We start from the raw sequence: 26,327 nt of genomic DNA, 5'->3' as shown, positions 1-26,327 counted from the left end.
CTCATTTTGCACTTCACTGCAAAACTAGGAGCTTGTATTGCCGTCACAATCTCTTAAAAGCAAGATATCGTGTTTTACATAAAATATATAATAATAATTTCTCTGGATAAAATTAGAGCAGTTTATTACTGGGATTCAATTTGAAATTTGAGTTGACAACTTCTGAGTTCGCAATACTTTGTATTTAATACCTTCTTTATGACACAAGATAAAAACATAAGAACATAAGAAATAGGAACAGGAGTAAACCTGTTGGCCATGATGGATTGGGAAACGTTACTTAAAGGGATGACGGTGGATAGGCAATGGCAAACATTCAAAGAGCGCATGAGTGAACTGCAACAATTGTTTATTCCTGTCTGGTACAAAAGTAAAACAGGAAAGGTGGCCAAACCATGGATTACAAGGGAAATTAGAGATAGTATGAGATGCAAGGAAGAGGCAGACAAATTGGCCAGAAAAAGCAACAGGCCTGACGATTGGGGGCAGTTTAGAATTCAGCAAAGGAGGGCCAACGGATTGATTAAGAAGGGGAAAATCGAGTATGAGAGCAAGCTTGCAGGGAACATAAAAACTGACTGTAAAAGTTTCAAAACAAAAGCAGAATTACCTGGAAAAACTCAGCAGATATAAAAATAAAAAACTGCGGATGCTGGAAATCCAAAACAAAAACAGAACAAAAGTTTCTATAGGTATGTGAAGAGAAAAAGATTGGTGAAGACAAATGTAAGTCCCTTACAGTCAGAAACAGGGGAATTTATAATGGGGAACAAAGAAATGGCTGACCAACTAAATACATACTTTGTTCTGTCTTCACAAAGGAGGACACAAATAACATACCAGAAATGTTGGGGAACACAGGGTTTAGTGAGAGGGAGGAACTGAAAGAAATCAGTATTAGTAGGGAAATGGTGTTGGGGAAATTATGGGATTGAAGGCCGATAAATCCCCAGGGCCTGGTAATCTACATCCTAGAGTACTTAAGGAAGTGGCCCTAGAAATAGTGGATGCATTGGTGGTCATCTTCCGAGATTCTATAGACTCGGGAACAGTTCTTACAGATTGGAGGGTAGCTTATGTAACCCCACTATTTAAAAAAGGAGGTAGAGAGGAAACACGGAATTATAGACCAGTCAGCCTGAAGTCAGTAGTGGGGAAAATTCTAGAGTCCATTATAAAAGATTTAATAGCTGAGCACGTGGAAAACAATGGCAGAATCGGACAGAGTCAGCATGGATTTATGAAAGGGAAATCATGCTTGACAAATCTACTGGAATTTTTCGAGGATGTAACTAGTAGAGTTGATGAGGGGGAGACAGTGGGTGTGGTTTATTTGGACTTTCAGAAGGCTTTCGACAAAATCCCACAAAAGAGATTGGCGTGTAAAATTAAAGCGCATGGGATTGGGGGTAGTGTATTGAGATGGATAGAAAACTCGTTGGCAGCCAGGAAACAAAGAGTAGGAATTAACGGGTCTTTTTCCGAATGGCAGACAGTGACTAGTGGGGTACCACAGGGATCGGTGCTGGGACCCCAGTTATTCACAAAATATATTAATGATTTAGATAAATGTACTGTCTCCAAATTTGCAGATGACACAAAGCTGGGTGGGAGGGTGAGCTGTGAGGAGGATGCAGAGATGCTTCAGTGTGATTTGGACGAGCTGAGTGAGTGGGCAAATGCATGGCAGATGCAGTATAATATGGATAAATGTGAGGTTATCCACTTTGGTAGCAAAAACAGGAAGGCAGATTATTATCTGAATGGCTATAAATTGAGAGAGGGGAATGTGCAACGAGACCTGTGTGTTCTCGTACACCAGTCGCTGAAGGTAAGCATGCAGGTGCAGCAGGCGGTAAAGAAGGCAAATGGTATGTTGGCCTTCATAGGTAGAGGATTCGAGTACAGGATGTCTTGCTGCAGTTATACAGGGCTTTGGTGAGACCACACTTGGAATATTGTGTGCAATTTTGGTCTCCTTATCTGAGGAAGGATATACTTGCTATAGAGGGAGTGCAGCGAAGGTTTACCCGACTGATTCCTGGGATGGCGGCACTGACATATGAGGAGAGATTGAGTCGAATAGGATTATATTTGCTGGAGTTCAGAAGAATGAGGGGGGGGACCTCATAGAAACCTATAAAATTCTAACAGGACTAGACAGGTTAGTGCAGGAAGGATGTTCCCGATGGTGGGGGAGTCCAGAACCAGGGGTCACAGTCTGAGGATACGGGGTAGACCATTTAGGACTGAGATGAGGAGAAATTTCTTCACCCAGAGAGTGGTGAGCCTGTGGAATTCATTACCACAGAAAATAGTTGAGGCCAAAACATTGTATGTTTTCAAGAAGGAGTTAAGTATAGCTCTTGGGGTCAAAGGGATCAAAGGATATGGGGAGAAAGCGGGAGCAGGTTATTGAGTTGGATGATCAGCCATGATCATAATGAATGGCGGGGCAGGCTCGAAGGGCCGAATAGCCTACTCCTGCTCCTAGTTTCTATGTTTCTATTTGGCCCCTCGAGCCTGCTCTGCCATTCAATAAGATCATGGCTGAACTTTTTGTGTTTCGAGTTCCACATTCCCATCTACTCCTGATAACCTTTGATTCTCTTGCCTAACAAAACCTCTGCCTTAAAAATATGCAATGACCTCGCCTCCACTGCCTTCTGAGGCAGAGTTCTAAAGTCGTGCAACCCTCTGAAGAAAAAATTTCTCCTCATCTCTGTCCTAAAAGGGCAACCCCTAATTTTAAAACAGTGCCCCCTAGTTCTTGACTCACCCACAAGAGGAAATGTCTTTTCCACGTTCACTTTGTCAAGACCGTTCAGGATCTTATATACTTCAATCAAATCACCCCTCACTCTTCTAAACTCCAGTGGAAACAAGTCCAATCTGTCCAACCTTTTCTCATAAGACAACCCACTCATTCCAGGTATCAATCTAGTAAACCCCCTCTGAACCATCTCCAATGCATTTACATCCTTCCTAAAATAAGAGACCAAAACTGCATGCAGTATTCGAGGCGCGGTCTCACCAATGCCCTGTATAACTGAAGCATGACATCCTTACTTTTATGTTCAATTCCTCTTGTAGTAAAGGATAGCATTCCATTAGCCTTCTTAATTACTTGCTGTACTTGCGTACTAACTTTTTGTGACACATGTACTAGAACACCTAGATCCCTCTGCACCTCAGAATTATACAGCTGTTCTCCATTTAAGTAATACTTTGCTTTTTTGTCCTTCCCGCCAAAGTGAACAACTTCACATTGTCTCACATTAAACTCCATTTGCCAGATCCTTGTCCACTCACTCAACCTATCTATATGCATCTGCAACCTCCTCATGTCCTCTTCAGCAACATACTTTCCTACCTATCTTTGTGTCATCTGCAAATTTAGCCACCATATCTTCGCTCCCCTCATCTAAGCCATTGATGTAAATTATAAAAAGTTGAGGCTCCAACACAGACCCTGTGGGACTCCATTCGTCACATCCTGCCAATCAGAAAAATACCCATTTATCCATACTCTCTGCTTTCTGCCAGCCAGCCAATCTTCTATCCATGCTAATATGTTACCCCCTATGCCATGCGCTTTTATTTTCTGTAATAGCGTTTGATGTAGCATCTTATCAAATGCTTTCTGGAAGTCCAAGTACAGTACGTCTAAAGCTCCCCTTTATCCACTGCACGCGTTATTCCTTCAATAAAACTCCAATAAATTGGTTAAACGTGATTTTCCATACATAAAACCATGCTGACTCTTCCCAATTGCCTTGAACTCTTCTAAGTGCCCTGCTATAACCTCCTTAATGATCAATTCGTACAACTTCCCCACAACAGACGTTGAGCTAACTGGCCTATGGTGTCCTGTTTTCTGCCTCCCTACCTTCTTGAACAGAAGGGTTATATTTGCTACTTTCCAGTCTGATGGAACCTTTCCAGAATCTAGTGGATTTTGGGAAATTAACACTAGCGCATCGACTACCTCATTAGCCACCTCTTTTAAGACCCTAGGCTGTAGTTCATCGGGACCCAGAGACTTGCCAGCCTGCAGCTCCATCAATTTGTTCAGTACCGTTTCCCTAGTGATTTCAATTTCACCAAGTTCCTCTCTCCCTTCCACTTCCTGATTTGCAGCTATTACTGGAATGTATTTTTGTATCCTCTAGAGTGAACACAGAAGCAAAATATTTATTAACTTCTTCTGCCATTTCCTTATTATCTACTATTAACTCCCGACTGTCACTCTCCAGAGGACCAGCACCCACTTTACTTACTCTTTTCCTTTTTTAAAACCTGTAGAAATTCTTGCTATCTGTTTTTATATCTCTAGCTAGCTTCCTCTCATACTCTAATTTCTTTCTCCTGGTTAACTTTTTAGTCATTCTCTGCCATTCTTTATATTCTGACTAATCATCTGTCCTGCCACTCGTCTTTGTGGGGTTGTATGCTTTTTCCTTAAGTTTGATGCTTTCCTTAACTTCTTTAGTTAACCACAGATGGCGCATCCTCCCCTTAGAATTTTTCTTTAATAGTAGGAATGTATTTATTCTGAATACTCTGAAATATCCCCTTAAATGTCTGCCACTGCTTCTCTATTGATCTATCCTCTAGCCTAGTTTCCCAGTTCACTTCAGCTAGCTCAGCTTTCATCCCCACATAGTTGTCCTTATTTAAGTTAAGATACTAGCCTTAGACCCACTCTTCTCCCTTTCAAACTGGATATAAAATTCAATTATATTGTGGTTGCTGTTACCTAGGGGTGCCTTTGCTTTGAGGTCATTAATTAATCCTGTCACATTACACAATACCAAGTCTAATATAACCTGCTCTCTGGTTGGTTCCAGAACATGCTGCTCTAAATAAACTATCTCAAAAGCATTCTATGAACTCCTCATTCAGGCTACTACTGCCAATCTAATTTTTCTAGCTTATGTGTAGATTAAAATCACCCATGATTATTGCCGTCCCTTTATCACAAGCACACAATATTTTCTCTTGAATACTTTGTCCTACTGTGGCTACTGTTAGGGGGCCTGTAAACCACTTCCATAAATGACTTTTTACCCCTACTTTTCCTGATCTCCACCCAAACCAATTCTACATCCTGATCTCCTGAACCAAGGTCATTTCTAACTATTGCACCAATACCCTCTTTGATTAACAGTGCTACCCCTCCACCTTTACCTAGCTTCCTATTCTTCTTGAATGTCATGTACCCCTCAATATTAAGGACCCAATCTTTGTCGTCTTGCAGTCACGTATCAGTAATTGCAATCAGATTATATTTATTTACTTCAATGTGGGCCATCAATTCATTTATTTTGTTATGAATGCTATGTGCATTCAGACAGAGAGCCTTCAGTTTTGTCTTTTTGTTACCTTTGTAACATACAGTCTTGATTGTTGATGTATTCTTAGGTTTTTTCTCTCTGTCCCTTCCTGCCATTCTCTGACCCTCATTTCTCATATTACTATTTTGCTCTCCTGTCTTGACTCTACACCTTGAACTGCTACATCTACCCAAGCTTGAGATCTCACCCCTCTTGTTTAGTTTAAAGCCCTCTCTACTTGGATAATGTTATGGTGTGATTTTTTAAACCATATTTTTTTTTTGAAAAGTGAGAAAACTTAATATTAATTATTTCAAACTTTTTAAGAGGTTTACAAAGTTGCTTGTATTTTTACAATTGGTTGTTAGTATCATTAAAGGTAAACAAAACAAAATACATGTAGTCCAAGGCAGCTCTTTAGTTATTACCAAGATGCGTACAAAGGGAGCTCGAACTTGACCAGGAACACTGCAAAGGGAGTGACATTGCAGGTTCTGGAGGTGACCAGGACCATAAGTTCCCTGGTGCCTCCAAAGGCAGCAAATATAAATACTGACAGTAATGGTAGTGACCATGATTGTCTTGTCACAGACAGGCTAAACACTCAGCCAAGTCACTCTTACAGGCTAACAGTGATTTTTCATTTGCTTCAATGTGAGGAACTTTGTCAGACATTGGGAAGACTTTCTGACCAAGAATTAAGCTACTCATGCATAAAACTTGCTATCTGCAGTTTGTCCTTTGATGTTAATTGGAAATGTAAATAGGGTGGATTCCACAGTATTGGAAACATATTGCGCAATTGTTTCTAAGTTGAGCAGTTCTGTAATATAAAGAAGGCGTTAATTAACAGTTCCATTGTATAATTCAATAATGCACTAAATTGGGTTTCCTTATACTTCAGAAATTAGCCGAAAATAGATTTTGTATAGAATATATGGAACAGAAACAGGCCACTTGGCCCAACTATAAGCTGACATTATACTCCCCATGAATCTCCTCCTATTCCATTTATCTCATTTCATCCTTTCAGCATATCTTTCTATTCTGTTTTCTCACAAATACTCATCTGTTTCTTTTCGAAAGTATCTAAGCTATTTGTCTCAACCACTTCCTGTAGCCACAAATTCCACATTTTCTGAGTAAAGAAATTTGTCCTTATTTTTCTGTTGGATTTATTTGCAACAATCTTATATTTATGATGTCGGTTTGGATTCTCCCACAAGTGAAACATTCTCTCCTCATCTACCCTGTCCTACCCATTGATAATTTTAAAGAAATATCTATTTGGTCTTCTCCAAGTCTTATCCTTTCTAAAGATAAAAAATCCAGCCCATGTAGCTAATCTCTCAGTTCTGGTACCATCCTTGCAAATCATTTTTACACTTTCTCCAGTGCTCCTATGTCCTTTTTAATGGTGTGGAGACCACAACTGCACAGTGCTTTAAGTTTAACATAACTTTGGTATTTTTTTAACACGGTACCTCTAGAAATAAATCCCAGTGCATTTTAGCAGTTTTAATTGCTTTGCTGACCTACGATGCTGCTTTTAATGATTTATTCACCTGTACCCTTAGATCTCTTGGCTCTTCTACCTTATTCAGTTTCTTACTTGCTAAAAGTGTCGGTGATGATTCCGTCTTTTGTACCAAAGTGCATGCACCTCATATGTATCAAGGTTAAACTTTATTTGCTATTTAGCTACCTAGTCTGTAAGATTTCTAATGTCTTTTTGTAATATGTTACATTCTTCCTCAGTGTTAGTTATGCCACACAACTCGCTGCATCCCCCACCCTCCCCGGCTTTGGTGTCACCTGCAGATTTTGATATTGGGTTACTTATTCCCAAGCCCATATCATTAATATAAATTAATAACAGTGGGCGGAATTTTCCCATCTGGGACTAAGCCCCATTTTGAGGGGGCGGCGGAGGGGAGGGAAGGGGAGTGCGGGGAGTGCGGGGAGTGTCTCATGCTGTGGAGGCCGGCAGGAAACCACGCCACATCTTCTGGCCCCAGCGTAATTAATTATGCATCCTAGGGTTCCGCGCCGTCTTCTGTTGCGGGGTGGGCTTGATGGCGCGCGTCACACTGTCGTATCAGGGCACCATATTTAAAAGGCACCCGGACATCCACAATGTCAGACCAAAAACAGAGAGATGCCTGCAAGCCCATCCGTCAGCCCTGCTCTGAAATTTATTTTCGCCTCCCTGCGCGTCCTCCTGGACTATGTCGAGGTGTGTTGTACCCGCCTGATGGGAGGAGGAAGCCAAGCAGAGATACCAATGCTGCTTGGGCGCAGGTGGCCGATGCTGTCAGTGCCCAGTGTTGCAGAAGAGGTCGGCAACACAGTGCTGGATGAGGATGAACGACCCTCTTTGTTCCGCCAGTGTAAGTCTCATCAGATGGTTGCATAAACCACAAAGGCTCCAATATGTCAGCGTTCAATGCTCAGTGGCAATGGCATGTCCTGCCTCACAGTCCCACTTCAGTGGATCCACACTGTGGTGGAGTGCCCACTGTGCCTCCCTCACCCTTCAGCAGACATGGAACACTACATGGAAGGGGGGCTGGGGATGGGTGGGGGGGAAAGGGGGGAAACCGGCTTAGTCGCAGACGGAACCAGCAACCTCTGCAAATCACATGCCTGTCTGAGCCCTCCCCTTGCATGTGGATTTGCTCAGCGCTCTGGAGGGAGCAAGTCCACAACCCTTCTGCCCAATTCGCACCAGTGATGACATGGGCTATCTTACGAGGGGAGGCATGATAAATGAACCAATTTCCACTGCTCCAACCCATGCAACATGCAACTCCTCTCAAACATGTTCTCTTCTTTGAGCAGGAGAAGGTCCTTTATAATTGCAGAGGTCGGGGGGGGCAGAAGGGGGTGACCATTTTTCAGGTCTCTGATGGAATTCGAGGAGAGGGCACCTGAGCTCGCAGGAGTGGAGCTGGACCGAGCCATTGGCGATGGGGAGCTCAGCCTTGGGCACCCATCTGGTAAGGATTCATCCATTCAATGCAAACCTGAGGGTCAAATGTGCCTCCATGTTGGAGGCAGCTGATGCTGTCACTTGCACTCTTCCATCTCACTTACAGTTGCTACCAGGAAGAGACCAAGGCCCAAGGAGGAGGAGGACTCCCTATCGGGCATCAGCCACAGCTCCAGACCAGAGATATGCCAGGAGGGAGTGGAAGAGGAGAGCTCCACACCTGTAGAGGAATCACAACAGTCACTTGCACCCTCTACCAGCTCAGGAACACACACCTCAGCGGGTATTAGCACTAGTTTAGGAAGGGTCTCACAATCTGGTGGTCACCGCATGGACACGTGTCCCCAGCAGGAGGAAGCAGGTTCAGCCAAGCTCCCCGGTTCTCGGAGGACTGCTGGGGAAGAGGCACCTGTGAGGACCAAGTCAAATGATGAGCCTCTGGAATTGGCCTTCCAGCTCATGGTAGAGAGTTAGCAAGAGGCGGGGAAACATCATGCAGAGTTGTTGGAAGCCCTCAACAGAGTGGCACACGAGTTGGAGGAGTCTGTGGGCCTGATCTCTGAAGAAGTGGTGCCCACATGAGCACGTATGAAGGTCTCCATCGGGAGGATGGCGGAAGCCATGGAGACCCTGGTCAAGCAGAATGCCCAGTTTCTGGCGGAGATACACGCAGACTTGCACTCCATCGCCATTGTCATGGGTGAGTTCATGCACTGACAATATGAAAGGGGAACAAGCCGCATCGACATCCCTCCAGGTGCCCTTTCCCCTCAAGGAGCCAGGCTGGGGCCCTTGGGCACCCAAAGGGAGGGAGAGCGGCAGCTGGATAGCCATCCATTCAGGACTCTGAGGTTCCCTCTGAGTCCCCTTTGCCTGTGATCCCTTGAACCTCATCCTCTGTCACCGCAGAGGGAGCAGCTGGCCCACAGGGTGACAGCCAAAGGAAGCCAGGGCCCCCAAGGCCTCAGCTCTCCAGAAGACAGCCGCCGAAGTCATCAAAGGAAACAGGGCAAACAACTCCACAGCCTGCCTCCTGCGGATGTCAGGGCAGCACCGAGGAGAGGTGGTAGGCAATGTAAAATCAAGAAAATTTGAACAGTGAACAATGTCACTGTAATAGCTGCAAATATGTTCACTATCACTAAATAATGTCTACTGTTGCCTTTCAGCATCATTGTACAGGCTTCGTAAGACCTCCCACCCCCCCACAACACCAGCAGTTCAGCTGCATGCAACCGGACCACAAATGATCCTGGAGGGAGAAGTGTGTGTGTGGCAGGGCCTTTCAGAACCTCATGCAAGCATTCTCCCAAACACTAAAGCTTTCATCTGTCACACTCATCTTGTCCCGAGCATTTTCAATGCTGCCTGCTGGGGTTCTCTTTCAGTTGTCCAACTGAGCTGACCTGCATCTCCACCCACCCACTGAGCACACTCCCATGCATCACCTGTGCCCATCCAACACATCGCAAGGATGGCAATAGTCACATTTCTGATGAGCTCCCCCACCATTTCCCATCCCCCAGTCACCCATGCCCTTTCCCCCATAACAATAGACCCCCCCGGCATAACCTTTGACTTCCCCACCGTCACCTTTCAGTCTGAACCTTCCTCATTCCAAGATGTTTAGATGAACATGCACATTCCCTGTCTTTCAGAGAACCCCACCCCTGTCCACATTGAACTCCCTGACCTCCTCCTTCCCATCCCTCGGGTTCATGTCCCCACCAACCACCCTCTCCACACCTTCCAATGCTACAAATGCATCCTTGGCCTCCCATCCTACTGTCCCCTGTTACTCTAATCATCCCATCCTACTATGCCCACCCTGAGTACGCTCCCCAGGAGGCAGTCATTGACTCCACAAACCCCTCCCTTGCATGTTCACCTGGAAATTCCACCCCTCACACCTTACACCTTCCTCCCCCTCTTTCTCCTCCCTTCACCCTCACTCCTTCTTCCCCGCATACGCCCTTTTCCCCCGAACACCTCCTACCCCCCCAGAACTTGCTCCTTCCCCCCACCGTACTCCCACCTCCCCCTATACACCTTTCCCCCCTCCAGACTCCCTCCCTTACACCTACCTCCCCATTTGCAACATTCTCCCTGTTACACCTTCCTCCTTCCGAACTCGCTCCCCCCACCCAAGATCTTCCTCACCCACTCACACTTAAACCTCCCTCTTTCCCCCGTATCCCTTTGCTGCATCCTTAACAGCCCATGACAAAGTCCAGAAAGTTCCGAAGCATCAACGAAGTCCACAAAGATCTGAAGCCTCCCACCTTCCATGAGCTGCTTCGCGGTGAAGCCGTGTCCATGAGAATCCACCCAGCATGTGTTGCACGTGTTCCTCTGGGGCCCGGTTGCTGTACACCTCCAGCATCATCTTCTCCTCCGATGCCCATGACCTGAGCAAGGCCCTAAAGTTAAGTCCCGACTTCTGCACGTCACGCTTGTTGAGACGTGTTCTGGACTGGCGTGTTTTCTCAATGGCGTAACGGAGAATTGGGCATGGGGGGCAGTTCTGGTCGGGCCTTCATTTGCACCCCATTAGTGGAACGCAGGTTGGCCTCACGCCAGCGTCCAGCGGGATTCCCGATCTGCCATGGCGGGCAGCGTTGGAAGATGGCACTGAAAATTCATGCCGGCATGAAACCGATTTTTGGGCCTCCCATTGAATTCTCCGCTCCCTCCGCCCGCCATTGATCCCACTGGCGGGGGCTTGGGAGAATTCCACGCAGTGATCTCAGCACTGAATCTTGTGCAGCCTTCCTTCCTACTGAATAACTCTGTCCCCCTCCTCTTCTGCTTTTTAATTTTTTTTAGGCAGTTATCCATTGAGCTATTTGTCTTCTGGTTCCACATGTTCTAATCTTTGTCTTGAGGCATGTTAGCAAAGACTTTTTGAACATGCAAGTGTATGACATGTACCCCATGATCCTTATCTCCTCTTTCAGTTACCTCTTTAAACAATTAAGTTAGTTAAGTATGACCTACTTTCCCCTTCCCCCTTCTCCGTCCCAGGATTTGTTCTATCTCCTGTTTCTTATATGGATTAACATTTGCTGTCCATCAGTCCTCTGACACCACCCCCTCTTTTCTGGACCTTCTGTATTTTTTAAACTAGTGCCACTACTATCTCTTTCCTACTTTCCTTGAGTAAGCCTGGGGACACACCATCCAGACCTCTATCAGTATTGGAATCATATTCACCATCAGCGTTTTATCCTGCATTCATGAGAAACAAATAGGATATGGGGAAAGCAAGTCTATAACAGCAATAAAAATACAACAAGAGCATATCTTTAACCTTGGCATCATACTCTCGGATGCAGATAGATTAAAACCCTACCTTAAAGCTGAGAGAACCTATTTCAATTCAAATATAATAAAATAACGTAATATTAGAGTTTTGATTAACTTTGTAGCTCTTTTTATATTCATGCCTGGGGTTGTATTCAACTTCCAGTCTAAACTTTTATCACATTTTATTTCATAACCCAGTAGAATGACTGGTTCATGGCTTCATTTGTTTCTTTGAACAGACAATTCACCTGCAAGAACAGACAGAAATGAAGAGGAGTCTTCACTTGGAGACTCGCAATAATAAACAGAAAATAAAGGATCTCGGAGCCAAAAAAGCAAGGGAAAGAGAACAAAATAATAATTATCAAGAAGATCAGTACTATATTGCAATAGAATGTGATGAAACGTTCAATACAGATGATGGTAACTAAATTATCCCTTGGATAAAATGCAAAGGCACTGATGAATTGTTACACCTAGGAATTTTGGGGCCTACCTCCCACATAGAGGGTGAGAGTCCATACCACATTAGAGTGCTTGATATTATGCAAACCATGTACCCGAAGTGTTCAACTCGTGCAGAAATGTGTCTTAACTAATATTTGGTATGAATATCACACCACTTTCCTACTCCAAAACTGGATGACGTGGGTCATTTTTAGAGGCTGTACACATGGATAAAAAGGATCTGCTTGTGTATGGATACAAAACACACATCCTCACACGTGTGCAATCTTTTGCTAAATGCAACAGTCAAACACCCAGGCATAAGGCACAACTTGGAACACAACCAAATCCAAATGAATTTCCACGTTCAGGTTTATTTCTAAGAAATGCTGGTGCACTTGGAATAAATGGGTAGTCATCCCAGGTCTGAGAAGTAAGAAAGCTGCAGCCACATGACCCCCAACTCTGCCAATCTTTTTTGTGAGCCGAAGTTATTTGGTTCACATGAGTGCGAAATGGACGTTGTTGTTTGGTTTTCATTCCTCAAAACTACCAAATGGCCGTTCTCAAAACAGGACTGTTTCCTTCAAAAGTGGATGGGTGATCACCCTGAATATTATGCAGAAAGACAATGGCAAATATTGCCTTAGACCAAGGTAAAAAATATGTTGTGGCGTGAGAGAGCCTTAACACAGATTGAAAATCGTTCAAGTTACTGTTTTGGGCATTGCATCAAATATGCAGGTGTTTGCTTCCAGCTCTTCAACTGGAATTATCTGCTCTAATCCCATTTTCGGCCTGTTCTCCATTTATCATCTTAATTTTCAAATACTTATCCAATCCACTTACAAATTCTGCCTCAGTTCCAATTTGTGGCAAAGTATTCCATGGGGAGAATTTTCTCCCTGTCGGTGAGGGCGGGGGGGACAGCGATCTGCTGCACGCCACGATTTTACGTGGGTGGACCAATTAAGGCACGCCCAGCATGACGTGCACCCGGAAGCGCTGAGTGCTCCCTGTGCATGTGGAGGAGGAGGCTGAGTTGGGCCTGTCCTCCCTGAGCATGAAACTGCCTCAGGGAGTTCAATTTCATTATCAAAATGTCAATAAAAGATTTTTAAAAATTATTCAGACATGTCCCCTCATGTTACAGTGTCACATGAGCTGGGACATGTCTATGACTTCTATTAAAAATTTTTAATAGAAGTTTAAAAACTTCATGAAACCTCATCCCGCCCGTGGATGAGGTTTCAGGAGAAATGCGAAGGCCGCCTGGGCTCTTTGCCTGCCCGACAACCTTAAGGTTGGACGGGCAGCTCTGTTAATTATTTTAATTGATATTTAAATGGCCTTACTCAGCCTTTGACAGTCGGGTGCACAGCCGGCTCCGGTGTGCGCCCACCGAACTGAAGATCTGAATGACGTGCGGTGACATCGGGACGCATGCCTGACATCACCGCGTGTCATTCTATGTGTCAATGAGTGGGTCCCGCCCCCGCACGCCGACCAGAAGATTCAGGCCCATGTTCTAATCTCCCTCTATGGATAATTATGCTTTTAATTCCCTTCATTCTTCAAGTGACAATTCTGAGTATACCCTTGTTGCGATTTTTTCAACCTATGGAAATAATCTTTTGCTATTTAGCCTCTCAACAATTATTGCAGTTTTAACATTTTTCATTAGGTTGCTCCCCTAATCTTTCTGTTACAATCAGAAAGTCGCCAATACTTTGAGTCTTCCTTTCATAACAATAGCCTCTCATTCACGGTATCATTTTACTTTTCTGTTCACTTTCCATAGTTTTAAAATCCCCCCGATAATGGATTTCCCAGAATTTCATGCATGTTTTTTTTTGCTCATGGGATGGGAACATCTCTGGCCAGCAAGGCCAGCATTTATTGCCCATCCCTAATTGCCCTTGAGAATGTGGTGGTGAGCGTTTTCTTGAATTGGTCAAATGTTACCTTGATGTCAAGGACAGTCATTCTGGACTCGTCTCTTTTGCCCATGTTTGGACCAAGGCAGTAATGAAGTCTGGAACTAAGAGGTTCTGGCAGAAACCAAAGTAAGTATTGGCTGCTAGATTATGGAAGAGTAAATGCTGCTTGATTGCACTTTTGACGATATCTTCCATCACTTTGTTGATGATTGAGAGCAGACTCATGGGTTGGTAATTTCTCCTGCTTTTGTGGACAGGACAGAGCTGGGCAATTTTCCACGTTGTCGGGTATTTGCCAGTGTTGTAGCTGTACTCGAACAGCTTGGCTAGAGACATGGCTATTCCTGGAGCACAAGTTTTCAGTACAACTGCCAGATGTCAGGACCCATAGCTTTTGGCACAAAATCAGATGTTTGTAGGGAACAATTTGCAGGGCCGACTTGACAGAATGTGTCATTTCTGGTGCCAAGGTCAATGTTTTTTTTTATTCGTTCATGGGATGTGGGTGTCACTTGGTGTTTTATTCCTTTCTGGCTTTTCTGTGGTTGCTTGATATAACTGAGTGGCTTGCTCGGCCATTTCAGAGGGCAGTTAAAAGTGAACCACTTTGCTGTGGGCCGAGAGACACATATAGGTCTGACAGGGTGAAGACAGCTGATTTCCTTCCCTAAAGGACATTACTGAACCATATGGTTTTTTACAATCATCCAATACTTTCATAATCATCACTACTGAGACTAAGCTTTTTAATTCCAGATTTATGAATTCTGTGATTGAATTTAAATTCCACCAGCTGCCATAGCGGCATTTGAACTCTACTCACTGGAGCATTAGACTGGACTGCTGGATTGTAAGTCTAGTAATATTACCACTATGCTACCATTCCCAACATTGCCCTAGTAAGTTTCTTTTATAGGTTAGGTCTTCCCTACTTGTTTTTTACAGCATATTCAATGCTCCTAAATAAAAAACCTAGAATCCCATTTGCTTTCTTTAAATTAATGTTTTCGACTTGCACTCTAAAGTTCTATGGGCTGGATTTTTGCCTCCAAGGCCAGTAGCTCGAGTCAGGAAATATCTGGCCTTGGTAAACAGGCCTCGTATTTCACAACTTTTGCTCCCGGGGGGAAGGGGCAGGATGGAGTCGGGTCAGCAGCCTCAGAAGCAGTGCGTGGGTGGCCACAGGGGCAACTGTGTGCCAGGATGGGCTGGTTAGTGTTGTAATAAACCTCTAAGGGATAGCAGCACGCTATTACTAGAAGGGAGGTGTGTCATGCTGTTACCCCTTAAAGACATAGTTATCCCTTTAAGGCACATTACAACAGTTAGAAGGCTCGCCTCAGTTCTCTGGGATTTTATGCCAATTGTATTGTAAGATTTTAGGCCTTCTAGCCCTCACTCCTCACACCCTCTCATCCCCAACTACCCCCCATGGCCCCTTATACTCTGCATCCCAACTCATGCCAATTCATGCCCTCCCACCTAGCCGCCTCCCCAATGGTCCTTTATACCCCCCATACCAACTTACCCAGTATCCACCCTGGGAAGACCTAGGGAGCCATTTGAAGATTAAATGAAACAAAGTTCTAAAAATCTAATACAGCTCTCACCATAAAGACTTAATAGTAAAAAAAACTCCCATTCATGAAGGCCCATTAAAGCTTTTATAAAATCTCAAGTGTTTAATCTCTTATAAAACCAAACAAACTTCTACTGATACCTCACATCTAAGACAGCTAACCCTGCAATAGGTTCTTTAACTATAATACAAACTGTAACCTCAGAACACCTGGCTGAGATAATTGTATCTTTTAGAAATGAGTCAAGCATTCATGCCCTTATGAAATGCCAACAACAACTATTGAAACTGCTAGAACAGATGCTCCATCACCTGACTATCAATCAAAGCAATACAACAGAGTTGTTTTAACTGTCACTGATGTCTGAAGCCTATTTTTCATTTCTAAACTGACAGGAATTTAAATAAGTTCAGATCATGGTGGTTAGACAGTCGTCAAGAGCGCTTATGTCTACTCCATAAATTTGTGACACCTGTACAGCTGGTTAAGGCCATTGCAACATCCAAAATGGGGTATGCTTGAATTCAGCACTGAGTTCAAATGACCTTGCTGAGTTTGAGTTTCCCTCATGTGTGAATCATACCCTGCCCTCTTTTTCCTGCTGGCAAGAATTGGATATGTCAGAAATGGGGCAGGACTTATGCATCTGTGTCCCGCCCATCATTTTTGAAGTTCCGTAGAGTCGGGAAGACTCCGTGAAAACCTGGACCCATTCATCTACATCCTCAGATTTCCCTGTTAAGAATCTTACCATGTGGCATAGTTTTGCATTCCCTATTCATTTCTTCCCAAACCTTACTTACCCAGGTTTCCACCACCTATTCATGTCCTGCTGTATCTCCAACATTCTTCTTTAAGGCCTAATTTGATATCAACAAACTTTTCTCTTGTGCCCAAATTATTTATATGATTAGTGATTGGGTGATTCCTAGAAAGAGATTTTGGGATGAGACTGCATTTGCATCCTGAGACTAAGTGCGGTGGGGGGTGGTTTTGGCAGCACTCATCCCGCTGGCTGGAATGGCGGGAACTCACGCCTGATTCCGCACTTGGAGGGTCATTAATTATGCACAGGCAAATATCGGGCTGACACATCTGGCGGGTCAGGAGCTGATTTGTTTGCCTGCCATCAGCTGGCGGAGTTGAAGGTCCGGGCACCATATCTAAAGGTCAGACCATCACATAATCTCGCTTTCTCCAGCCCACCTGTCTTCCGGACATGTGCAGAGATGTCTTGCAGCCAGAAGAAGAAGGCCAAGAGCCTCAAGAAGAAGGCAGCACCCTGCTTCACTCATCAGGCCCTCCAGGTCTTGGTCAGAGTGGTGCAGGTGCACAGGCAAGTCCTGTATCCCAGGGATGGCTGCAGGAAGCACAGAGGCTTCACCTCTCCGGCCTGGGAGGCTGTTGCAGAGCAGGTCAGCGTGGCTGGTAACGGCACCCGAAATGCCACCCAGTGCAGGAAGAGGAAGAATGATCTCATCTGCTCCACCTGGGTGAGTCATCCTTCAACTCCCTCCAATTTCAAACTCTAATCATGGCATTATGCACTCAAACAGCTACTCTCTTCAGGGATCTCACACAACCATTAGGGGGAGACACATATCAACACTCCTTCTCTCACCGAGACTTTCACATCACCACCATCCCATCTATCATGTTGCTTACACTCCATCCTCTGGCCCTTCTGGAGAGGGCCCACCGGACACAGGGGACATGCATTTCACCCAACCTCTGCTCCATCCCTTCTCTTTACATGCCTTTCTTACTTCTTGATACAGACCAAGCTGGCACACAACAGACGCGAGAGAGCGCAGACCAGGGAAGGGATGGCCAACATCATTGCCCTCAATGAGTTTGAGGACACTGTAGCTGACCTGGCTGGGGAAGACAGAGATCGCACTTGTAGGGAAGGGGAGATTAGCCTCTCCCAGTAACCTAGTGCAGATCACAGCATTATCATGTCATCAAATCCTGACAATCAGGATTTTTGTCGGGCAGGCGCGGTGGGTAGGCCTGGGAGTGACCGGGAAACAGACCGCCAACCGTGATCAGCCCTGGACTGCGATTTCATGCTGGCTGGCCAATTAGCGGCCAACTAGCGTGAAACACATGCTGAAAGGCTCAGCGCTGCTGGGGTTGGGGTGGGAAGAGGGCAAGCAGTGACATCAGTGCGGACATGGGGGAGCGCAGAATGAAAGCTCCCTGAAGGCAGAGAGTTGCCTCAGGGAGCTGAAGAATTTTAAATACAAAAATAAAGAATATGAAATTCTGAAAAAAATGTCGCCACATAAGACTCACTCACCTGAGCATGTAGATAATAAAAATTCTGCCCAAACATTTTTATTTTTTAAAATCGATATCAGAAATCTCATCCCACCCTTGGATGAGGTTTCCTCAAAAATGCAAAGGCCGCCTGACCGATTTGCCTGCTTGCCAACTGTAACATTGGATGGGCAACAAAAATTCACATTAATTGAAACTTTAATGGCCTTAATAGGCCACTTAATTGTCAGCAGGCGGCTGCCGACTCCTGCGTGGGCCCACCGACTGAAATATCGCGCGAGTGTGCAGTGACATTGGGACGCTCACTCGACATCATCGCGCGCCATTTTATGCCCGATTGAGTTGGGCGCACGCCCACCCATGAGACATAAAATTCTGCTCAGTGAGTCACATGCAGTCTTATCTGGCTCATGCTCATTAACTGAAAGTCTATTTTCTATTTTCTAGGCACCAGCAGGTTGAGGCCCCCAAGCCAGTCGAGCACCAGTCCGAGCCCCCAGACTACGTCCAAAGAGGAAGCTCCAGAAGAATCGTCACGGCGCTCACACGCTCACCAGCTCAGAGACACACACGTGGGAGGGGCACAGCTGTAGATTAGGCTCGGCCTCACTTTCTGGAGAACACCTCACTGACACGTCCCCGCAGCAGTCGGAGGCAGAGACAGACCAGGTCTCCAGCACTTGGAGGGCTGCTGGAGACCAGCCACCCACTCAGTCCGAGTCAGATGATGAGCCACTGGAAGCAGCTGCCAAATCCATGCTGGAGATGCAATGACAGGCTGCGAAACATCAGGCAGAGATTCGGCAGTCACTCAGAGACTAGAGATCGAGGGGTCTGTCCACGTTCTGTCTGATGTTGTGGCTCCGACATGCGAGCGCCTGGAGGTCACCATGGGAAGGCTGGCGACCACCATGGAGACCTTGGTCCAGCAGGAGCTGTCAGATTTTGGCTCGGCCCTGTACTCCATGGTCACACACCCCGGGTGGGCAGCAGCAAGATGTAGGTGACACGGGGACGAGGCACCTTGACCTCCCTCCAGGTGTACCATCTCCTGCAGGAGTCAGGGCGGAGCCCTCAGGCACCCACAGGCAGGAGGAGCGTCAGATGGATACACCGGCGGCCTCCTCTCAGGACACTCCAAGGGTGTGCAGCCGCTCACAGCCCCCTCTGCCTGTGACCCCATCCACTCCAGCTTCTCAGGCTGCCGAGGGCAATTCTGCCCCTGCGCCAGGGCCCTCCAGGCCTCAGGCCACCAGAGGACGTCCGCCAAGGTCATCACAGGCATCAGAACGTAGCAGCCAGCAGGCTGCCTCCACCTCTGCTGCGGATGTCAGGGTTGTACCCAGACACAATGCTAGAGTTAGGAAAGTTAAGAAATTTTGATGTCGCTTTTGGGTCACGAGCGTGCTATAGATGCAAAGAAATTGCACTTTTGTTAATATATTTGATGGTTATGTAAATGTTTTGGGCATCTGAAGGCGTTGTGATTTTGTACATTGGAACCCTCTTATTTTGAGGTTTAGCCTTTCTCCCACTCAGCGATAGTGTCCCACTGTGAGATTCACATTCTTGTGATGTCAACCTCAGTTGAACTAGTTGCCACACCTTGTGTGATGTCAGGGAGATGTGTTTAAATCTTTATTGGAAATGTATGATGTAAGCGTTTCTAACCCTTCTTCCCTAAGGAACACCATTGAGTGAGGGCAGCTCATCAGCATTGATATTCTAGCGGCATTTGTGTCTCCTCAGTGGTAGCGGCAGAAGAAAAGACACACACAGGAGGAGGAGATCCCTGGGCATGTCCACATCTCAGTCACAGCAGTGTTTGCATCATTAGATGGTGGCAAAGGCTTCAGGTTTTCTCTCACATTGCTCTTGTTCCCAAGTGGACTCTCAGTTCCCAGAGTGAACTCACTCACAGGGCCCCACTGACCAAAGCAAAGATCATGGCCTGGCGATTCATGAGGCCAGAAAGTGCAAGTGTGAATGTGGGACTCGTTCTCGCTGCAAGTGTGTGGACACCCCTGAGATGAAAGAAAATGGCATTGAGAACTAGGAGAGATGTGGCCATATTCCCTCACTTAACTTTACTCTTCCTGGAATCTGTCAGTGATTAACGTATCACGGGCACGTCTCCCACGTCTTCCTTCCTCCAAGGCGTGATCGCACTCATACTGACCCTCAGCAGCCTCCTGAGGTTCTCCAGCCTCCAGATCGTCATCCTCCAATGAGCACTCATCCTCTCCAGTTCATCCCCTGGCAGGGGGGTCACCGCTTTGCATTGCCAGATTGTGAAGGGTGCAACACACTGCGATGATGCGGGAAACCTTGTCAGGAGTGTATTGGAGTGATATACCTGAACGGTGCAAGCACCTGAAGCACATCTTCAGAAGCCCTATGGTCTGCTGTATAAGGGAGCATGTGAAGGTGTGGGCCCTCCTCAGAAGAACTCTGGGGTGACGCACCTATGTCATCAGCCAGCGTTTCAGTGCATACCCCTTATCCCCAATCAGCCATCCCTGCAGACGTAATGATCCCTAGAAAATCTCAGGTACGTGTGAATGACTCAGGATGTAGGAGTCATGGCAACTCCCAGGGTACCGTGCACAAACATGCAGCATGTGCTTCCGGTGATCACACACCAGTTGTACATTGAAGGAATGATAGCCCATGCTGTTTATAAACATCAGGGTCTGCTGCCATGGAGCCCGTATAGCCACATGTGTGCAGTCTATTGCATCCTGCACTCTTGAGAAACCTAAGATGGCAGTAAAGCTGGTGAATCTTGCGACCTGGGTATCTTTGTCCAGAGCAAACCTGACATAATGATGGGCCTTCCTGTAAAGATTATCTGTGGCCTCCTTTATGCATCGATGTGTTGCAGACTGAGAGGTGCTGCACAGGTTGCCTGTTGATCCTTGGAAAGACCCAGAGGCCAAGAAATTGAGAGCTGCATTCACCTTCAAAGCCACTGACAGGGGATACCCTCTAACTCCACGTAGGGTCAGGTCTTCATGAAGAATGTGGCATATGTGATGTACCAGAACTCGGGACAAGCGCAGACGTGCACGGCATTGCCTCTCTCTCATTTGTAAATAGGAGACTCTTCTACGCTAGGTCTGGCAAGTCACCCCTGTTTTCTGGGTCTCTCCTCCTGACCCTCCTGTTCATGCTCTGGCTCCGTTTGACCATGTCCCTCCTGCTGGATCTGCGCGTGGAGTTGCCCCTCCTTCACCTCCCCCATTGCATTAGAACATGACAAAGGCAGCATGGAGCCCTGGATCCATATCTGCTTTTGCCTTCTCTCTGAAAGGAAATGTTGAAGACATCAAGGGGCAAGAAGCTGAGTAGATGAAACATATGGGTACTGTAAGGGTCCATAGTTCTTCCTGCCCTACGTACATGGTGGCTGATGCCACCTTGTCTCTGAGACACTAGCACACGCATCGAGGTCACCAAGATGACATCGCAGATATGTAACATGTGTGAGATGCTAAGATTTCATTGAGATGAGTGACCCAACCTAGCTCTGTGCTCGAATCTCTGATGTGGCATATTAATGACTAATCAGCTTTTTAAAAAATTCATTTACAGTAAGTGGGCATCGCTGGCTAGGCCAGCATTTATTGCCCTTCACTAATTGCCCTTGAGAAGGTGGTGGTGAGCTGCCTTCTTGAACTGCTGTAGTCCCTGTGGTGCAGGTACACCCACAGTGCTGTTAGGGAGGGAGTTCCAGGATTTTGACCCAGCGACAGTGAAGGAACGGCGATATATTTCCAAGTCAGGATGCTGAGTGGCTTGGAGGGGAACTTACAGTTGGTGGTCTTCCCATGTGTCTGCTGCCCTTGTCCTTCTAGGTGGTAGTGGTCATGGGTTTGGAAGGTGCTGTCTCAGGAGCCTTGGTGAGTTTCTGCAGTGCATCTTGTAGATGGTACACACTGCTGCCACTGTGCGTCAGGTTGGAGGGAGTGAATGTTTGTGGATGGGGTGCCAATCAAGCGGGCTGCTTTATCCTGGATGGTGTCAAGCTTCTTGAGTGTTGTTGGAGCTGCACTCATTCAGGCAATTGGAGAGGTATTTCATCACACTCCTGACTTGTGCCTTGTAGATGGTGGACAGGCTTTGGGGAGTCAGGTGGTGAGTTACTCACTGCAGGATCCCTGGCCTCTGACCTGCTCCTGTAGCCACAGTATTTCTATGGCTAGTCCAGTTCAGTTTCTGGTCAATGGTAACCCCCAGGATGTTGATAGTGGGGGATTCAGCAATGGTAATGCCATTGAATGTCAAGGGGGGATGGTTAGATTCTCTCTTGTTGGAGATGGTCATTGCCTGGCACTTGAGTGACAGGAATGTTACTTGCACTTGTCAGCCCAAGCCTGGATATTGTCCAGGCTTTGCTGCATTTGGACATGGACTACTTCAGTATCTGAGGAGTCGCGAATGATGCTGAACATCGTGAAATCATCAGTGAACATCCCCACATCTGACCTTATGTTGGAAGGAAGGTCATTGATGAAGCAGCTGAAGATGGTTGGGCCTAGGACACTACTCTGAGGAACTCCTGCAGTGATGTCCTGGAACTGAGATGATTGACCTCCAAACACCACAACATGGTCAATGAGTGGATGCCCTTTGGCTCGCTAGGAATGTCAAATCTTGTGAACACGTGATGGGCCTTCGTTGTTGGAATGCCCTAAATGATACAGCTGTGCCTCCTTCACTATTGCCTGCATTCCCATATTCTACATCCATATGTGTTACTCTTGAGATGCAGCGAATGTGAAATGAAGCCACTGAGTTCTGAGTAGCCCTTTAACAGCACTAATGAAGCCATTGGCTTTCTCTGGCTTTTATCACAAGTAGGTCTTCCTCCTTTCTTTCTAAGCAGACTCCTGCTCACTCCTGCGGCAACAAGAAGTTAGAGGGCGACCCTAGAAAGGCCTCCTCATGTTTGCCCTTCCCCCTCACTGCCATTCCATAGCCTTGCCACCCTATTGCCCCCCTCATGTTCATCAACTCCACACTCGCCTCACAGCCCACCCCAGTTGAAGTGCTAGTTTCTGAAAGTGGAGGTCTGTATGAGTACCACACAGAGTGATGTTCCTCCGGACAACGTAGGCAAAGAGCAGGAGCAGTCCAACCCTACAGCCCCAGCAGAGTGGCGTTCATAGCAACAAGATCGGCGCAGCGCTATGGCAGGTAGGCTATGTATGTTACATGCACCTCGAAGTTGCCAGTGAACTGAGGTCCGATGTGTGCACGCCACCCCTTTTCAAACGGGTTTGAGGCCGATGTAATTTCCCGCTGGCGTGAGGCAAGATTGGAAGGCCTGACAAGATTCCAGCGAGCAGCTGTTTTAATGGGTATTCATGAGCTGTTAATGAATGCAAAAGGCGTTCACGGTGGGATAACTGACCTGCCTGAAACCCACCATCGAGAGAATTGCAAGCTGCTTTTACACCGGTGGAGTTCCGACTTTTTGCCTGCCGCTGGATTCTCCGTTCCCGCCCTATTTCTATATTTAAGTGGCAGCATTTTCTTTAACACCATATCCCATGGCTTTTTGGATGAAACTTCTTAAATGGCTGCTTATCAAATGCCTTCTGAGCATTCATACAACACACCCACTACATTACCTGGAAAAACTCAGCAGGTCTGGCAGCATCGGCGGAGAAGAAAAGAGTCCTCGAAACATCAACTCTTTTCTTCTCCGCCGATGCTGCCAGACCTACTGAGTTTTTCCAGGTAATTCTGTTTTTGTTTTGGATTTCCAGCATCCGCAGTTTTTTGTTTTTACACCCACCACATTCCCTTTATACACTGTGATGTCCTCAAAAACATTCAAGAAAGTTTGTCAAGCATGACCTGCCCTTTACAAATGCAGGCTGTTTGCCCCTCACTATTCCAGGCCTTTCTAATCATTCATTAAATTTGTCACGTATTGTTGACTGCAGGGGAAAAAAAAAAATGCACCGTTGGATAGTAAATCCAATGGGAGCATGGTGAAAATAACCACAAACTAGGCTGGGACCTGGATGTGCTAGGCTCTTCCCTTCCTTTAGAGTTTCCCTGACATTTTTGAGGGGTGAGATCTTAGTCCACTCCAGAAATGGATAATGATAAGGATGGGTACCTGGAACTGGCCTCACAGCAGATTGATGCAGGATCGTGAGCTAGTGCGCCAATGAAAACGGTGGATGGGACGTGGTGGTGTAGAGAGCAGAAGTAACAAGGCCCTAAGACTCAAATTCCATGGGGTGGAGGAAGGGTCCTTGAAATGCTGGTTTCTTTGCCACCATTCGGTTACTTGCTCCCAGGGTCCTAGACACCCCCAATTCCATGGACGGTTGAAGCACAACAACCATTCCCAAGATCCTTTGCACACTCCTATGTTTTTAGCTCAATGAAGGCACCTACAGTTGGCATAGAATCATTTACATCAGTTTGTCCGTGAAAAGCTGGGCGAGTGGTGTCGGGGCGGAGACCTGGTACAGTGGGCTGGATTTTCAAAGGGTCATGGAGTCAGGACTCAGTGCAGGTGGGAATTAAAGATTGCAGTCCCAGATGTTGTCTTGGGATCCTGATGTCTCCAGGACAGCTTTGAATTGTGAAAGGACTAGTGGGTGGAGGGATTGAGAAACAAGTTCACTGTTAATTAATGGCCCCTTAAGCTCCTTAAGGAAATCATTAAGGGGGGTATTTGTTTGAAATTGGAATTTTTAATTTTTTCTGGCAAGCCCAAACATTCTTGTGTAAGTTTGTGCACAGCTGTTGGGTTTGCCACAGAGCCCTGGGAAATTACTTGGCATTCATGTTTAAACTTACTCTGTGGGTCCAACAAGCGCTGACATGAGTGCTGCTCTTACCCTTCTCACCCCTGGCTGCTTTCCACTGTGTTCTACCTCTAGGAGTTGCCCACTCTAATTGGCAAGGCAGAGGCAGTCCCCAACATGATTTCTGCCTGCCTTTGCCATTGGCGCCAGGCAGGCAACTCCTGTCTTCTGGAAGTGAGTGATGCCAAGCTTGCTTCCTGTCCAATTAGGTCATTTAAAAATAGCCTCACAGAGTGACACAACTCAGGCACGGGGCTGGGACCCAGAATTCATTTGGGTGTCAGGTTCCCGAACCTGCAATGAAAATGTGGCCCAGGGTGTCTCTGCCCTGATTTTCATTTCATTGCACCAGGAATTGAGCATTCCTCATGGACAACGGAGCGGAAAATCTGCACCCCTGATATGCAAAGATTTAAAAGCAGACTGTTCTTTTTTTTTTAACAAAATAACAAACTGATTATGTTTTGGTTAATTCTTTCTATTTTATTTTAGATAATCTATGGAATAACTTGATCTCTCCAATGCTCTTCATAAATGATAATTTTGGCAATAATAACCACTTTAGGATACCTAATCAACTTGTGAAACATCAGACACAATGGAATGGTTCCAGCAACAGCTCCAGCAATGAGTCCTTGGATTGCTGGATGGATAATACCAGGCAGTCACAGCACAGACTGATGAGAACTAAGACTGAACGGATCCTAGTGTTTGATGAATTCTTTGATCAAGAATTATAGCTTTTCTGTTGAACTGAACCAATCCGAATCATTTCACAGCAATAGGATAAGTTCACAGAACCATTTGACAATTCCCCTTTGAATACAGCACGGCTTGAAGAATGAACAGAGGCCATGCAGAGCAGGACAAGTTGTTGAAAGTGGGAGCAGGGGAGAAGAGCTCTGAACAGAAAGCCATATCTGCTCAGGGTGTTCAGGGAGAAATTTGCCTTTCTAAAATTCAATGAAAACAAATGTGTGATTTATCTACGCTTCAGTAAAGATGTCCTTACTTAAATTCGCCACTTGCTACAGCCCCAACTGCAACCTCAGAGCAGGGCAAGGACAGCATTTCCATTGGCTGTGAAGGTATTCATGGCCATGAACTTTTATACATCTGGATCCTTCCAGCTTGCAGTTAGCCATCCACTATTGCATGATGGAGGTTACTGACCCTCTCTATCACTGAGTGGTAGCAGGTGGAGTGAGCACACAACTTTTGCAGGCTTCCCATGGTGCAGGTGCCATTGACTGCAAGATATTGCTTTGCCATGTACCAGAATTGAATGGGATTTTACTCCCTCAATACCCAACTTGCATGGCAGCAAGTTAACCGTGAGTGACTTCAGTCTGAGCTTTCACTCAGACTTGTGGTGGAAGTTGCTTATGCTGCGCTGGAGGCTGAAACATCAGCCATCTAAAGCTCTCATGCTTGGGTCCTATGTGCTGATGGAGATGGCCACCACTTTTGTGCTGAAAAGAATGGGCTTCAAGCTCAGTACAAAGTCCTGTTCCAAGTTGATACTGGACCTTTCTGTGCCAAAGGACATTAGTCCCGGACTTCCCAATGCACCTACCATTTTCTGCATACCTATCAGCCTCTTTCTGTAA

At 46.1% G+C, this 26,327-nt stretch overlaps 1 protein-coding gene across 1 annotated transcript in view; it reads left to right on the top strand.

Moving 5' to 3' along the window:
* The window catches only part of LOC144693164 (factor associated with metabolism and energy-like), a 52,286-nt gene extending 26,829 nt beyond the window's left edge, over window positions 1-25,457 (top strand). The window contains exons 5-6 of the mRNA XM_078562697.1: window positions 11,874-12,057; window positions 25,210-25,457. Of these exons, the coding sequence (XP_078418823.1) occupies window positions 11,874-12,057; window positions 25,210-25,457 (432 nt within the window). The remainder of the gene's footprint in view (window positions 1-11,873; window positions 12,058-25,209) is intronic.
* The last annotated feature ends 870 nt before the right edge of the window (window positions 25,458-26,327 follow it).

The sequence above is a fragment of the Cetorhinus maximus genome, chromosome 18, assembly GCF_964194155.1.
Source record: "Cetorhinus maximus chromosome 18, sCetMax3.hap1.1, whole genome shotgun sequence".
Taxonomy (NCBI): Eukaryota; Metazoa; Chordata; class Chondrichthyes; order Lamniformes; family Cetorhinidae; genus Cetorhinus; species Cetorhinus maximus.
Note: the sequence above shows the minus strand (reverse complement) of the source record. Positions and strands in the feature narration are given on the sequence as shown.